This window comes from Stegastes partitus, unplaced genomic scaffold, assembly GCF_000690725.1.
Source record: "Stegastes partitus isolate 25-593 unplaced genomic scaffold, Stegastes_partitus-1.0.2 Scaffold355, whole genome shotgun sequence".
Taxonomy (NCBI): Eukaryota; Metazoa; Chordata; class Actinopteri; family Pomacentridae; genus Stegastes; species Stegastes partitus.
Genome location: NW_007578086.1, coordinates 439,520 through 456,160, shown reverse-complemented (window position 1 = coordinate 456,160; position 16,641 = coordinate 439,520). Strand labels below are relative to the sequence as shown.

General features: G+C 38.4%; 2 protein-coding genes across 2 annotated transcripts in view; one reads left to right on the top strand and one right to left on the bottom strand.

Moving 5' to 3' along the window:
• fam169ab (family with sequence similarity 169 member Ab) overlaps nucleotides 1-4,732 on the top strand; it is a 21,995-nt gene extending 17,263 nt beyond the window's left edge. Inside the window, exon 13 of the mRNA XM_008284347.1 lies at nucleotides 6-4,732. Coding sequence (XP_008282569.1) covers nucleotides 6-2,009 — 2,004 coding nt within the window. The 3' untranslated portion in view covers nucleotides 2,010-4,732. The remainder of the gene's footprint in view (nucleotides 1-5) is intronic.
• An 8,856-nt stretch (nucleotides 4,733-13,588) lies between these two features.
• Nucleotides 13,589-16,641, bottom strand: part of apba1a (amyloid beta (A4) precursor protein-binding, family A, member 1a) — a 37,820-nt gene continuing 34,767 nt past the window's right edge. The window contains exons 10-12 of the mRNA XM_008284346.1: nucleotides 14,421-14,540; nucleotides 14,172-14,312; nucleotides 13,589-13,660 (exon numbers count right to left, since the gene is read on the bottom strand). Of these exons, the coding sequence (XP_008282568.1) occupies nucleotides 13,589-13,660; nucleotides 14,172-14,312; nucleotides 14,421-14,540 (333 nt within the window). The remainder of the gene's footprint in view (nucleotides 13,661-14,171; nucleotides 14,313-14,420; nucleotides 14,541-16,641) is intronic.

Genomic DNA, 16,641 nt, shown 5'->3' with positions numbered 1-16,641 from the left:
TGGAGGGGGAACAGTCAACCTCAGAAGTGGATGAAACAGCAGCTGAAGAAAGTTTAGATAACAAACTGCTCACAGCAAATGATGACCAGGTACAAGGTAGCTATGAGGAAGAAACACCAGTTATTGAAACAAGAGTTCTGAGAAACAGTCAGAAAACAGTGAGAGCCACAGCAACAATCAAAACCACAAATAGACGAGATGGTGAGCAAGAAGAGGAGGCAGATGGAGTGAAAAGCAAAGCAGATAAACCAGCAGAAGAAAGAGTTGTGAGGGAGGAAAGACTGTCTGCGGCCACATCTGGACAATCAAAACAGACAAAAGAAGACATAGAGAAAAACAATGTAGCTGAAGAGTTACAAGTTGACGAAACCAAAGCAGTGCTGGAAAAAGCAGAAGAAAAAACGAAATCCAGAGAAAACAAAATTGAAGACAAGAATGAAGAAGCTGTAGTTCAAAAAGATGAAACTCCAGAGCCAGAAGTTGAGACTGAACAAGTAAAAACTGTGGCAGGGGTTTCCCTCGCAGAGCAAGAACCAGTCAAAAAGGAAGAAAGACAAGAAAAGGATGGTGACGAAGATACATCTCAGAAAGATGACACTGAAGACTTACTGAATACAAATGTGGAAAAAGTTAGTGATGAGGAAAAAGCACCAGCTGTTGAAACAAGAGTTCTTAGAAGTGGTGGGAAGGTAGTCAAAACCAAACCAGTTTTCAAAACCACAGATAGCCATCATGAACAAAATGCACCAGTGGAGTCGCTAGTGGAGAAGAGTGCAGATACAGATACAGTAGCAACAAGAACTCTGAGGAAGGGAAGGAGGTCTTTTGCTGCCACACCCAGAAAAACAAACAAAAGACAGTGTCAGCCAGAGGAACAGAGGGAAGAAGAAACTGCTCCTGCAAATGAGATGGTAAGAGAGGAACATGAGGTAGGGCAGGGATCACCTGAGAAGAAATGGAAGAAAGCAGAGGAAGAAGGAAAGAGAATGGGAATGGAGGTAGAGAGTAGTAATGATGCAGAACAGGGAGAAGCTGAGAGTTCACCAGGAGGAGACGTAATCCAGATTTCATCAGCTGAAGTAGAAGAGACAAACTCAACTGTGGAAGAGGAAATCACAGACGTAGAAAAATTCACTACCATGACAGAGATGGTATCTAAGGCAATGGTCGAAGGTGCTGATGTGGTGGCAGAGAAAGAAGCTCCAGCTGCAACAGAAATATCACTAAGGAGCAAAACAAAAACATCACATGCCAGAGGTCAGAAAGACCAAGAACCAGTTAAGACTAAGCCTGAGCAGCTGGAAGAGGAAAGCCTAGGGGATGTGGAAACACAACAAGTGCATCCACTAACTGATAATTCACATGAAAAACGAGAGCTACAAGAGGAACAAGCAGAAAATGAGGAAACATCATCAACTGGACATGAGTATATAGATAAGGAAACATCTGACTCCAGAGCAGCAGAGTCATTGGGAGATGAGACTGAGTCAGTCGCTGACAAGGAGGAAGAGGACAAAGTGGAAAGAGATGAAGACAAAGACAACATGACAGATGAACTTTCTGACAATCAAGAAATAAAGAGGCTACAGGAAAGCAGTAAAGAAGAAAACCTAGAAAATGCTGTGAAAGCTGGTGAAAAGGTGAACCTCCTGATTTCAACATTAGACACAGATGAAGAGGTAGAGACACCAGGTGTCAGACAAAAGCACGAGAAGGATGAGCAAAATATGTCAGCGGACGAAGTGGAGCCAATTGTCATTGGAAAGAGAGTTTTAAGACAGAGGACAATTCCCTCAGTAATAATTACACCTCGGTCTAGATCCAGACGCAGTAGTACCAAAGTTCAGAAAGCAGAGGAGTCTTTGTCTGATGAAGAAAAGGGCCCTCCATCATCTAAGAGGGGAAGTCCCTGCAAAAGAAAAAGTACTGAGGTAACACCAACTCACAAATTCAAGCGATCCAGCAGAGTTCAGGAACCTTTGCATACGCCAATAAAACGCAAGAAGTAGTGTGAAATGTTGTGGCAATGCCGTAGTTAGTCTGGTATAAGCACTAGCTTATGGTGGCTCATGCTGGCTGTTGTAAACATTCAATACTGTAGATATTACTTTGTTACTGGCATTAGTCAGTACATGGATTTCAGGACTCTTTGCTACATGTGTTCTTGTTACATAATAAGATTATTATGCCAGGCATTAAGAGTACATGTTAAAAATATGTACTGTTTATGTCCATATTTTAACAGTACATGTTAATGACTGGCATTATTATCTTTGTGATATAGTCACCATCACCTTGTGATGTAGTCTTGTCTCAAAGCCACTATCTATGCAAATTTGCTATTTTACTTTGGCCGTTCTACCCCCTTCACCATGGACCTGACTTCGGGACAGGATGTGTTGCTTCTGCACACTCCACTCACATGCAATTTGTATACTCACTCCCAAGTAGAAGCTAGCAGTTGTCAACTATGTAACTCAGCTATGAGTTACCGCAAGGACAGTGAGAATGCTGGCCAGACAGAGGCAGTTGTGGGTGCCAACAAGAAAGAGCTGGTACATTAAAAATAATCCATGTCCAGTGTGGGCATACCTGTAAAAAGAACCAAAGCAATAGAAAGCTATTCTGAAAACACAGGTCCAAATGCTTGACTTTCTGTTTGTCTAGTGTGAATAATTTTAAAAGGATTATTTGAAGATTTATTTTGTCCACAAGTGTGTTTACGAAATAACTGTTAAGTGAGCACTAGTGTTGTGAATGAGACAGTCAAGAATGATATGAAAATTTGGTGATTTCCCCTTGTCCTAGTAGGAACTACCACATGATTTGGATACTATCAGCCCATGAAGTATTGGACAAAATGGAGCTCTCAAACACCTGGTAAACATAACAACAGGGTGTACGCTTAACCCAAACCAATTTCTTTAGATCTAGACAAGTAGTTTTGATGCTTAATGTTACAGAAACATCAAGTGAAAAACAGCAAATGAATGCAGAGGTCAAAAGGACATTTAAGTCAATAAATAAAGCAATAATTCTGGTCTGAAGTGGGACTCAAATTCAAATCTCCTGATTGATTTATGCTTCCTCAATCCCCTCTAACCTCTGATAATGTGCACTGATAGCACCATTTGAATGGCATGATAAGTAAATTGGATGCAATTACCTGCTGCATCATTGTCACTGTGTTGTTTAATCTACACAATAAGTAAAGAACACCTTGACCCTGTTCAGACGATCAATGGAAGTGTGCAAAAAACCCAGTCTCATCATTTCATTGAGATTAATGACATTTAATATGAACATTCCATAGAGCCCATCGTGGTGGGAATGAAGAGGCTTCGGCCAAAAATACATTGTTATTCATGGAGAAAAAAAAAACAATTTAACATAATTTGGGATTACACCCTTTTGCCTACCAATCACAAACACATTCCTTATTACCTCGCAAACCATCAAGATGGGGGAGCAGAACATATTTAGCTATCTGATAGTCCTAACCTGTCGTAACCTTTTTTTCAGATATCCATTAGAAGCTAAGTCATTATATTTTGATGTATTTATGCAGTCATGGCACACTGCTGTTAAAAAGTCTGCCTAAATCTAAGAAAATATTTGAAGACTGGACATCGAATGGATATTGTATCTGCAACTTCATACTTAGAATGGATTTTTGAAAAATGTTTTTGCCTCTTTGTATCTGAATTTCAAATGTATTTGTGTTTTAAAACATCAAATTTGATTAATAGTTTACAGAGCTTTGTGTTGCTCAATTTTCAATAGTCAAATGCAGGTCGCCATGAAAAAAACGGAATGGTACAATATTGGATTTCTTTTGACTGTTTCTTAAAAATTCTGAATTAACATTTTTAATAACCATTCTTACAAATGACGAATGAATATTTTATATTATAAACATTTTCCTATATTTCTTAAAAATAAATGTTTGTATCTATTTTCAATATCAGGCTTGATGTGACATTTTTTAAAAATATATATTTTTCACCAAATCAGACCAAACATAGATTTCTTTTTATTTTATTTTTTTTATATGCTTCGGTATTTTCCCTGGTAACATAATAAAGGGGGGAAAAAAAGCTTTTGGTAGATTTTGGTAGTTTTTTTGTTTGTTTGTTTGTTTTTAACTCCACTACAAATAGAAGTAATGTGAAATAACACAAATTTGTCTTTTTTAAATCTGTGAAATACTCAAAGTGAATTTTATTATACAAAAGAGCCACAATAGAATTTGTGTACTTTCACTTATAGTCTCCTGAACTCATAGTCTTCTTAGTAATGCATTCACTGTTGATGTACACTTATAAATTTTAACAAAGATCTGTGTATCTTACATGGAGTGATGTAATGTGCTATACTTTTGACTTGGTTGAATTATTAAGTTTTGCAGCCAGTGTTTTCGTTTATGTTAACCACAACCCTAACACTTTTCTAATCGTGTGGTATTCTTTTGGCAGCAATATACATTGTATTATTAATGTCAATTTAAGTGTTGATTTCATTGTTTGTATCATTAGGAACATAACCTTAATTTAGCTGTAGGATGTAACACTAGAGTCTTTCTAGAATGTGTTTGTGCTTAATAGCAGATGGCATTTAATTCAGAAAGCTGCAACAGTCATTAAGGGTCTTTACATTGATTTTTCTGGTAACTATGTGGACTACCCTATGTCTGTAAAGTTTTTTTGTGGCAAATAAATTTTTCTGAAGGAGATGTTTCAAGAGTTGTCTGGAGGGGGTGTTGTCTGGGGGATTAGAGGAATCAATGAATAATTCCACCTAGAGGAGAATAACCTGTTAGAGCCTGGGGCTGCCTATTGAAATAGATGTAAGAAAAAAAATATTCAAAAATGTGTTCAATGACCATTTCACAAATGCTTATTTAAAATAGACACGGGACACGATTGCCTTATAACTACCATGATGGATGCAGTCCATTAGGCAATCTTGTGTTAATAATATCTTAGGACATCAACAATAAAACTAATAAAAACTAGATGAATTATCTAGAGAATGAACTGATAATCGCAGTGCTTCAAAACAAGGAAAAACTATGTCTGGTCAGTAAACTGTGGGGTTATTCATTAATGAAACACCTAACAGTATTTTATCAAGTTGGAGAGATTTGTAGTAAATGGTGTGCTGAAATCAGACATAAAAATATGAAAGCCCACACTGACAATTTTGATGTATATAGCATGTATTATGAGTTCAACCCTTGATGTAGTTGTAAGAGCATTAGTGGAAAAAGTGCATAGCCATATCTATTCGATACCTATACACCACTGAATCCTCACTAGGCTCATTGGGGCGCTGGGGTCTATCCCAGCCGACTTAGGGTGAAGGCAGGGGACACCCTGGACAGGTCACCAGTCTATCACAGGGCCACACTTAGAGACAGACAACCAAGCACACTCACATTCACACCTATGGACAATTTAGAACCACCAATTAACCTGAACATGTTTTTGGACTGTGTGGGAGGAAGCTGGAGAACCCGGAGAGAACCCACACTGCATGGGAAGAACATGCAAACTCCTCACAGAAAAATCCCAGGCCCAGGCTGGGACATGGCCGAGGGATCTTCTAGCTGTGAGGTGACGGTGCTAATGAACCAAGTCACCGTGAAGCCTGTGCAAAAGTATAATTTTGGTAAATTCAATAGCAGCACCAAGGTGAAAAAAAAACAACCAAAAAAACAAAAAAAAACTTTTAAATGTCTCTGGATTTTGGAGAAGTAGAAGAGGTATTTCTGAAGTGTCATTCATTTTCTTCAAGGAGTTTGAAAATATTTCCTTTATACACAATAAGTTTGTTGTGTTAGTAAAATTCGAATAAGCTAACAGACTGAGCAGCAGGTGGCAGTGTTGGGTGCTAAAGCTTTGCACGGTTTGCATTTGAAGGTGCAAATGACTCACATGTAATATTGTATCTGTGCTTCAGGGGCAACTGCAACACTTAGAGGTAAGAGCAAGCACGCATTCTAAGAGACTAAAGCAGGGAATAATTTGGATAACTGCCACACTGTGCAGTTCAACATTGTCAGCCAGATCCATGGCTTTAGTCATGTAGTTGGAAACTGCCAACAGCACAGAGTCACACAACATGCAATCTTCTTCCCTCTCCCCTACACAGGAGACATAGCAAGCTGCAATAAAACTTTCTTCTTTCTTTTTTCATTAAAAGAACTCAAACTGCATAAAATTCTCAGCAACAAGTTTATGCACGGATAAATTAAAAACCACAGCCTAAGTCAGAGTCCCTCTGCGAGTCATTTATTGTTGTAATTACTGTTACCAACATTGTGGTACAGAAATGTAGCTCCAACAGCAAGAACATCACAAAAAAAAAAAAAAAAAAAAAAAGCTAGCAAATAAATAAACATTGCTGCTACAGTACAGAAATGCCATTTTTCTTGGATGCTTTTATGTTTAGACACGCTGAGAGTTAATGTTTCATATACATTCAAAATGAGTGCATTTGTAAATACTTATTTGCCTGCCCTGCCTAGGTTCAAGTGCTTGTGTCCTTGATAGCTTAGCTGTCTTGAGCTAGCCTATAATCCCTGACAGACCAGAGGGAAAATATTACCACACTTGTGCTGTAGCTGTATATATACATGAATGTCACTTCACACAATCAATTTCCTACATTCCACTCACCTTTAAAGATTCTTTCTATTGACATAGTCTGATTATAGGCCAACCCAAACACACAAAACAGCCACTGAAGTATATACCTTTACATAGTTCTATATAGTATACTTATATGTATATTTTATATATATATATAGCAGTTCTTTTATATGGAGTACATTGGTTGTAATCATACACCACACATATACACTAGAAGAAAGAACAGTACAGCGTAATTGCATGACTCCAGAGAAGCTCATGTTAAGTCCAAAATTGGCTGCCTTCACCCCTATTCTTCTTCAGTATCAGTTTTCACATCATGAAAAGTCCAGTAGTAATAGTAAGGCCAAGCTAAGCTTCTTTGTAAAGGACAGACATTTAGAATAAGCACAGGGTTTTGAAGTTGGGGGATACAGGGAGCAATATGTTAGTCTTAAAAATATAAGGGTCTGAAAGGTGAACACAAGTCCTGTTCACAGAATCTGACACGTGATGGAGCAGGTACATTCCCAGAGAAAGAGGATGAGATCGATGAGGTTGGTGTAGCGTTTGAATGAAACAGCCCGCCATAAGTTAGGAGTGGAGTAAATCTCCATTTAGGTTAATTTTAAGACAGAGGATTTGCATCCATCAACAAAAAGTAACTCACCATTTTTATGTAAACTCTAAAAACATTTGTCACCACAGTCAATCAAAGTATCAAATATCCAGTCAACTTCAGTGAAAGCTAAAGTATCTGCTTGAATTGATGTCTGATTCAAAAGACATAAAACACTTGTATTGATGAACCGCAGTTTTAAAAAACAGTACATGTACTCGTTGTACTAATTGTGTTTAAGAAAGAAAGAAACAAGTTAATACAAATATTTTGAGTTTCAAATAAAAATTAAACAAGATCTGATTTGTATCTTAGAAATAAAAAATACAACTTGACTGTTGGTTGACTGATATTTTTGAACTGTCACCTGAGGAATTACAGAAAAAATGTGCCAATTCAAACAATCAGATCAATCACGAGATATTTTTGCTCGTGACTTGTTTGAGAACTGCTCATTTCAATTAAAATAAACAAATAAAAAATGATCTAATTTACCACTTCACATGAATAAACCAATTTATACACTAGGACTGTGGTTATAATACCTTAAGTACTACCAGAGACAATCAACTAGTTAATTCATTCTTAAATTTTTTTTCTCCATATGTTTAAGTGTGACATCTCAACCCAGAAACTAAGATTTATTGTATTTGTCAACCTTTGTGGGAAACGTTCTCCAGTTACAGTAGATCAGTTAAAAATGTGCTTCCGTGTATTTTAGCGACTAATAGAAACAAGTCCTCTCCATTGTTGAGGTGTTTGAAACAAACTAAAAGCTTTGTGCTTGAAAGGATGAGGTGATGTCTTTATGCCTATTTTGCTCTGTGCTGCGTGACTCCTCACAAGCAGTGCGTCCTTTCAGACACGATGCACTGTACACTGTGTTCTGTCTGAAAATGCCAAAAATCTACAGACGAACTGGCTAATTTGCTAGCCTTCCTGCCAAGTATCTTAAAAACTGTGTACAGGTCTACGAAGTAGAACTGCTACGATTTGAAAAGCAAAGGTGCTTACACAAAGTGCTGATTTTTATTTCATCCTTTTTTCTGCACTTTGCATGAAGGCGATGTATTAAAAATAAAGATTCATGGCAGTATTTTGGAAACCATCCTCACTAAACTTTTGCTTTTGCACAGGACTGTACAAGTGGGCACATTAAAAAAAATCCTGTAACAGCACGTTTTACCCTTATTCTCTGTACAAACAGAACAAACCTTCTTGCTTTACTTGTGTTCGAGTTAATGTGAGTTTGTCTTATATGATTTCAGTGCTGCTACGAAAACACGTCTATTTAAAATATCTTGGTGGAAATTTGAAGATATAACCATTTTTGAATCGTCAGTTCCAGTGTCAGGAACACAAGTAGCCCACTGCTTTTTGTCTACTTGTCTACTAACATTTTCCACAATAGAAACTTCTTTTTTCTTGTTTTTTTTTTTTTTTTTGGAGGCAGTCTGCTTATTTTCTAGTACTTTTTTTCTCTTTGTGGAGAATGGTCTGACTGCACCTCACTATAATTCTGCTGTAGGGGAAAAAACACTGACGTCCAGGAAAAAAGCTTTTGATTTGTATTACTGTAAACCCATCATAATTACCTCAGAGGGTACTGAGCCCTGGATACAGCAACAGTGCTGCTTTGAAATAGTGATGGGGAATTGTTTTGGTTGAACATTTGCATGCAGGGAGATGAGCACTGTCATTAAAATGGATAATTAACTGAAAAAACAAGCAGGGATGCCTTACTGCATCATTCAAATCTTCAACAAAACTTGAAATTTTCAGCATGTCGGTTGCTGCTTAGAGGTTGTTGTTGTTGCTTCCTGGAGCAAAGAGGATTTTGAAAATGTAACACACAGATGACTGAAGGCAAGGAGAAAGATGTGTGAAATGCACGTAGGAAATGTCAGGCTTATATCCGAAGTCTACATACAGTGAGTTACTCATTTCTCAACGGTCTAAAAGATCACCTTGTAGAAACTGGAAACTTTTACAACAGCAGTAGTTATGGATTAATTAACCCAAGTCGTTTCAAGCTGATTTTTGTTAAAGATGAAAAAAAAAAAACAAGAAAAAAACAATTACAATGCACCTTAAAAATGGCCAGCACCATTCAAATGTGAAAAGCAAAATACCATACAATGATGTATTTGCGTATGTATACAGAATATTATCGAATGATTAGGAGATATAAAAAAGAATCATGTTTCAAGTTTGTCGACAAAAATAACATAGAAGTCATTGCACTTGTGATAACAGTTAAATATGTGAACAGTTTGCATAAAAGGGACAATTGGGGGAAAAGTAAACAGTGAGCAGTGGAGCTTTAGTAGACATGAAATTCTGAATGATGTCACGGTATGAAAGAGGAAATACAGTTTTGTCATACAACACATAATGTTGTCATGCAAAATGTCCCTCCTTCCAACTCTTTCCTTCCATAAAAATGATGAACCTTTTTCATGAATTCCACTTACAATAACACACACAAAAAAAAAATCCCAAAATGCCACATCATTGTAAAACTCAAACAACTGTCACCCATTCACAAATTTGGTTATTAAATGGTGCTACACAATAGAAGGTGAATGGAAGAGGTCTTTGGTGATCAATAAATGTGTCTGGCAGTTACATTTAATTAATTAATGGAAATTTGATTATTGGAATAACTACACTGCTTTTTATTATACTTTCATTATTTGTTAAAGGAGCTGTACCTGAACTTGTCTGCTGATTACTGTACATTCTCAAATAGCGTCTGGGCCCTTATGTAAAATGTAGTGACACCCATTCAAGTCCATCACATTCATTTTTTGGTAAAAAGCCTCCCTGTTTGCTGATTTGCTTGTCTTTTAGTTTGCTGGTTATACAAACTAAACACATACAACACAACAGGTGTACCTGTTGCCTTGATAAATTTTGCATTATTGTCCATTTCTTCAGCACTAATTTCATGAAACAACAACAGAGTCATATCATAATCACCAGTCCTCATTGTTGTTGCTCACACTTCCCAGTTATGCTTTGCTGTTATATACAGTCATGAAAAAAATCATTAGACCACCCTTGTTTTCTTCCGTTTCTTTTTCATTTTAATGCCTGGTACCACGAAAAGTACATTACCTGAAGAATACAATGAACACGACAAATAATGCAGCTGATTCCTACATACTTTATGCCCTATTTGACATGCTTAAGCTTAATTATATTCACAGGGTATATATTTCATGTCATAAGCAGCACTGCACATGAAAAGGCCTAGAGTGGTTTCCTGCTTACATTCAAGCTGTAGCACAACTCAGAAGTTGTCAGCTCTCACATAATGCCTAAAACAACAGAAATGTGTGAAGCCACAAAGGCAGCCATCTTGGCACTGCTGGAAATTGGCATGACAGCGAAAAAAACTGAAGATCTCTAAGATCTTCATTACACCAAGACAAAACAAGCCCAACATGGTACCACCACATTGCTAGCAGGTCGCAGCAGGAGATGTCTTTCTACCCCACGAGATGACCGTGCACTCATCCGTTCCTGTGTCAGGAATCGTCATCAGACCTCCAGGAACCTTAAAAATGAGTGGGCACTGTCGAGAAATGTGACTTGTTGGGCAAGGACAGTTTGAAACTGACTTCTTGAAGCTGGTCTGAAGTCACACAGGGCACAGAAGAAGCCCTTCATCAACAAAAGGCAGAGGAAAGCCTGGTTACTCTGGTGTGGGGATCAGTAGGATTGGACTGTTGATGACTGGGCTAAGGTTCTCTTCAGTGATGAATCCAATTTTCACTTGATGCCCACCAACCCTAACCCAACTTACTGGTTAGGAGGAAGCCTGGAGAAGCCTACAAACCAGACTGTCTTGCCCCAACAGTAAAACATGGGGGTGGATCAGTGATCATCTTGGGTTGTTTTAAGGTGGCACAAGGCAAATGCAATTGTGTGAAGGGCGAATGAACCAGGTCATGTACAGGGCTACTCTTGAAAACAGTCTTCTTCCATCAGCTAGAAAACTCGTTCCTGCCTCCAGTGACTGGATTTTCCAACAAGACAATGCCCCTTGCCACATGACAAGGTCAGCTAAAGCCTGGATGGAGAACCAGAACATTGGAACCATGCCTTGGCCTGCTCAATCACCAGATCTAAATACAATTGAAAACCTCAAATCAAATGCACAATGGAGAACCACAAGTCCAAAAACAAAGAAAATTTGTTTGAATTTGTGCAACAGGAATGGGCTGCTGTGACAGCAGAACAATGCCAGAAGCTGGTGGAGAACATGCCAAGACGCATGGCTGCAGTCATCAAAAACAATGGTTATACAATCAAGTATTAACTCCTGTGTGTATCATGTGACTAAAACAGACAGAAAAGAAAACATGGAATGCATAAAAGCACTGTTTTTGGGTTAGGGTTAGACCATAGCTATTGATATAAGAACTTAAGTGATTTTGGTTATTATCAAGAAAACCATGGAAAGCGGTTAGATATCAGCTCTTAAATTAAACTCTTATGAGCTATTTTTGTTGTTATCATATTTGTCAAAACAAATGCACCGTTAGTTGTACCAGGCATTAAAATGAACAAGAAATTGAAGAAAACAAGGGTGATCTAATCATTTTTCCATGACTGTATATATATATTTATATATAAATTTAACACTGACCCTAACTAACCCATTCATTGTTAAGATACTATCTGTGACTCTTGACACCAAACCACTGTTTATCATTAAAAGCCATTTAGCTGTTCAAAGGGTAAGTTCCAATGACCTAACACTGATCAAAGACTGGTAAAGAAAAAGCAACTGTAATTTATTATTTATATTTATATCATGAACATGTATTTGTGTCAAAAAGAAAAACAGCAGTAGGGTGGTTAAGTATATGTGCTTTAAAAACCAACCTTTGTCTGCTCATGCCACACATGATTTGAGCTATGACTAGAAAATCTGCAATTGGTTGAACATTATTTGTATTCATATTTGCAACAAGCAGTGTTTAGCATACATACATTAGGCTCTGCAGAGTCCTCCGAAAGCACATATTGACATGGGAAATGGGAGTATAAGCCCACTTCCCATTATCTGGGGTTACATTATTCAACTAGCAAATGTACATTGTTAAATATTTTATGAAAATGAACTTTTTTTCTTTTTTAATTTTGTTTTAATTTTGTAGAAGCCAAATAAAAAAAATGGGTTTCTGGTACTGTTTCTGCGTAATGCTATAGGTAGAGTGGTATTTTAGTGTTTCTGGCTGGAAAAATGCATGAAGTTTCCATACATTTATCAGCCCGGTGGAACTAAAACATTACTGGGCATCAAGCAACATTCCATTCCTGTGTTTTTTGTGCAAACACTTTGAGAATAACAAATTGTCAGTTCTATCTTTGGACACACTGGTTGGACATAGGTCTGTGGTATAAGAGGTGTACTAGGTTAATTGGGGTTATCACATGATAACTGGAGCTACTGCTGGTGCTAACTACAGAGAATACATGGAAACACAACCCCTACTAAAACAACTTCTAACAGTGGAGTTGGAAAGCTTTACTGTTGAAAAAATGAGTGCAAACTTGAGCTGCAGCATTGATGCTACAAAAATGCAGCAAATGTGTGGAATGTAACGTGTGACAGTGTCTTGACACAATCACTTATTACCACGATTCTCTGTGGAGGTCTCTGTGCACCAACACAGAGCATGTGTGTGATGAGAAGAATTGATAAGCGGAGGAGCTGAGAGTGAAAACAGGCTTGGTCCCAAGAAATGTAGCTACAACATGAGCATGTAAATGCACGGAAGTATTTTTTTCATGGAAATGATTTGATGACGGATATGTACCTAGACACAGGAAGTCTCCTGCCAATGCAATGGCAGCATGGGTGAAGGTACAGTCAGGATTGGTTATGCAGGTTGCAGTTCCAAGCTCATGAAAATGAGGTTTCTACTGTGTGATACAAACTGTCTTAGTTTCCCTACGCTTCCCTTACGCTCCCAGTTTCTTACTTTGTGTTGGAGTTTCAAACATCAACTGTGAAGCACAAAGATAAGTTTAGCAATCTGGGACAGTACTAGGTGTTAAAAATGCATTAGGTGTAAACATCCTTTTACTAACCATGTCTTTAACTAAAGTAAGAAAACAAGTCTTTTAGTGAATACAGATGGATAATTTGGGTTTCACTATTGCCACAAGACAAGTCTGAGCAACAGACCAATGTTACCAACAACGCACTACAGTCCATCAGCTGTACAGGATGAGAACTCGGCTGGGCTGAGGTGCTTGCCTTAAGGAGTGGGAATTGATTGCAGGAAGTTTAAAGGATGTGAGGTCAGGGCTTTGCTTATTAAATGTAAATTGGCTGCTCCTGGGCGGTCAGCAGGCGGTACATGGCTGCAGGCATAGTCTTCATATGAATCTGAGACACACAAAATGAAGAAGGAATACATCATGGAATTATATTATTAAATACCTTTGTAGCAGAGGTCATTGTTATCAACAGGACATCCTAATGAACAGCAATAATTGCTACTGTCACTGCAGGATCTGTTAGGTCCCTGTTACTGCGTTGTATGAAATATAATTCATTTACTTTAACTGACTGAAGATAATTATATTTTTGCCGTTTCTGACTTGTGTTTTTATGTGCTGGGCTGCTTATACTGGGTGCACGGGCATGCACATTTGGGTGTCATGTACAGTAGCTATTGTTTCTAAGCAAGTGCAACCTAAAAAGTCAATGAAGGAGACATCTGATGCTTTTTTTCTACTCAGTATCTGAGCTGTCTTTCACTGATAATAACTCTAATAATCTTTTGGACTTGTAAGGCAAATGTGATATTTCCCCACAGCTCCTTCAAATAAGTGTTAGAATTTTATTTGCATCAAAGGATCCAAATTCCAGTATTATTTCCAATGTGACATCTCACCTCTCCCACAGCATTGGACAGGATATGGACAATTTTTTCATGAGGCGTGGCTACCACACTCTGGCTGTTGATCTCGATGATGCGATGCCCCACTCTGACCCCACCCCGTTCAGCAATGCCACCGCGCATAAGGCTACAGATCTGTTGAAAGAATCCGTCAGTTCTTTTAAAATGCAATTATTTCACTCAAATATTTTGATAGAACTGTGGGTATCATTTAACATAGAACAGAATCTCAGTGCTACCCACTATGCCATTCTGGACACTGAAGCCCAGCTGGTAGCGGAGGTCTGGTCGTCTGATGAGCACAGTTGTCACAGGGGGACATCTCACAATGTTCAGCTTGATCCGGGATTGGTTTTTCAGACCCTACACACAGAAAAACACATGGTATCAGTGAAATGTCAAAAGGTGCATGTAACTTTAGAAACAAATTAACTACTTTGGTTTTAATCAGTTATTTGTTATCTGAAATTTACTTGCAGTATTCAGTGTGTTTTTCTTATTAGCAGGGGGGACATTACGAGCTCAGAATTTCTGGTTTTGCCATGTACCATTTCTCCTCTTCCATGGATGTTTCTCTGCTTCCATAGTTTGCTTAAAGTATTAATTCTATGCCATATTTTTTGTCTTTCAGGAACATCTCATATAATTAGAATATGGTGGAGAGAGTTCTATATTATTAATCAGACATTGCTCAAAGTGAAAACTGTATACATTTTCACTCTTTACACATAAACTGAAATATTTTAAGCCTTTATTTGTATCAGTTTAAATGATAACAGCTTACAGCTCAAGCTCCCCCCCCACCCCCCTCCAAAAAAAAAAACCCAGAATCAATCCCAAAATACTAGAATATTTCACAGAGGGCCACAGAGATGCCAATCAAGAACCCCTAGACACTCCCACAAATCCTGAGTAGAACTCTAATCAGCTAACTAATTCAAGACATTTACAATGAGTCTTTAATTTCTTAGTCTGGTTCAGTACACCAGTAGACAATCATTGCGACCCTTCACAAGGAGGGTAAGTCTCAAAAGTACATTGCTGAAAGGGCTGGCTGTTCACAGAGTGCTGTATAAAATCATAATAATGGAAATTTTACAAGAAGGGAAAAAGTGTGGTAGGAAAAGCTGCACAAGCGACAGGGATGACTGCAGACTTCAGAAAATGGTCAAAAAAATCTGATTCAAAAATGTGGGAGAGATTCACAAGCAGTGGCCTGAGGCTGGATCTAGTCCATCCAGAGCCACCATGCACAGAGATGTCTGGGAAATGGGCCACATGTATCAAATTCTTATTGTCAAGCCACTCCTTAACACCCAACAATGCCAGAGGCACCTTACCTGGGCTAAGCACAGATTAAACTGGACAATTTCTAAGTGGCTCAAAGTCCTCTTTCCAGATGAAAGTAAATTTTGCACTTCTTTTGGAAATCAAGGTCCCAGAGTCTTTAGAAAGAGTGCAGAGACACAGCATTACAGTTGCTTAAAGCCTAGAGTATAAAGCATCCACAGTCAGTGATGTTCAGGGGTGCGATGTCATCTGCTCGTGTTGGTCCACTCTGCATAATCAAGACCAGAATCAACTACAAGCAGATTTTGGAGTACTACATGCTTCCGTCTGCTGAAGATCTTTTTGGAAATGCACATTTTGTCGTCCAGCAGGACCTGGCATCTACCCACTCTGCCAAAACAACTCACAAATGGTTCATGGACCATGACATTACAGTGCTAAATTGGCCAGCCAACTCACCAGATCTGAACTCCTTGGAATATCTGTGCTGTGTTGCTGGAAGGAGAATGGGACAAACCAGACCCAGGAATAAAGAAGAGCTGAAGGCTGCTATCAAGGCAATCTGGGTATCCATTACCCCTCAGCAGTGCCACAGGCTGATTGCTTCCACATTGCTGCAGTAATTCGAGCAAAGCGAGCCTCAACTAAGTACTAACAGAGCATACATGAACATACTTGTTAATGTCTGCATAATAAATCATTTTTTCAGTTGATCTTTTGAAACATTCTAATATTTTGTGATAGATTGTTGGGGGGTTTAATGAGCTATAAGTCATTAGCCATCCATCATCCGTCTATATACCAGTTAATCCTCACTAAGGTTGTTGGGGGGCTGGAGCCTATGGAGGCACCCTGGACAGGTCGCTAGCCCATCAATGCCCACACAGAGAGACAAACAAGCACCCTCACATTCACACCTGCAGACAATTTAGAATCACCAATCCACCTCAGCATGTGTTTGGATTTTGGGAGGAAGCCGGAGAACCTGGAGAGAACCCACGCTGCACAGAGAGAACATGCAAACGCCACACAGAAAGATCCCAGGCATCCTAACCGGGACGCGAATCAGGAATCTTCTAGCTTAGAGGTAACGGTGCTACCTACCATGCAGCCCGTAGGCTGTTATCATCAAACTTAAAACAAATAAAGGCTTGAAGTATATTATATATATATA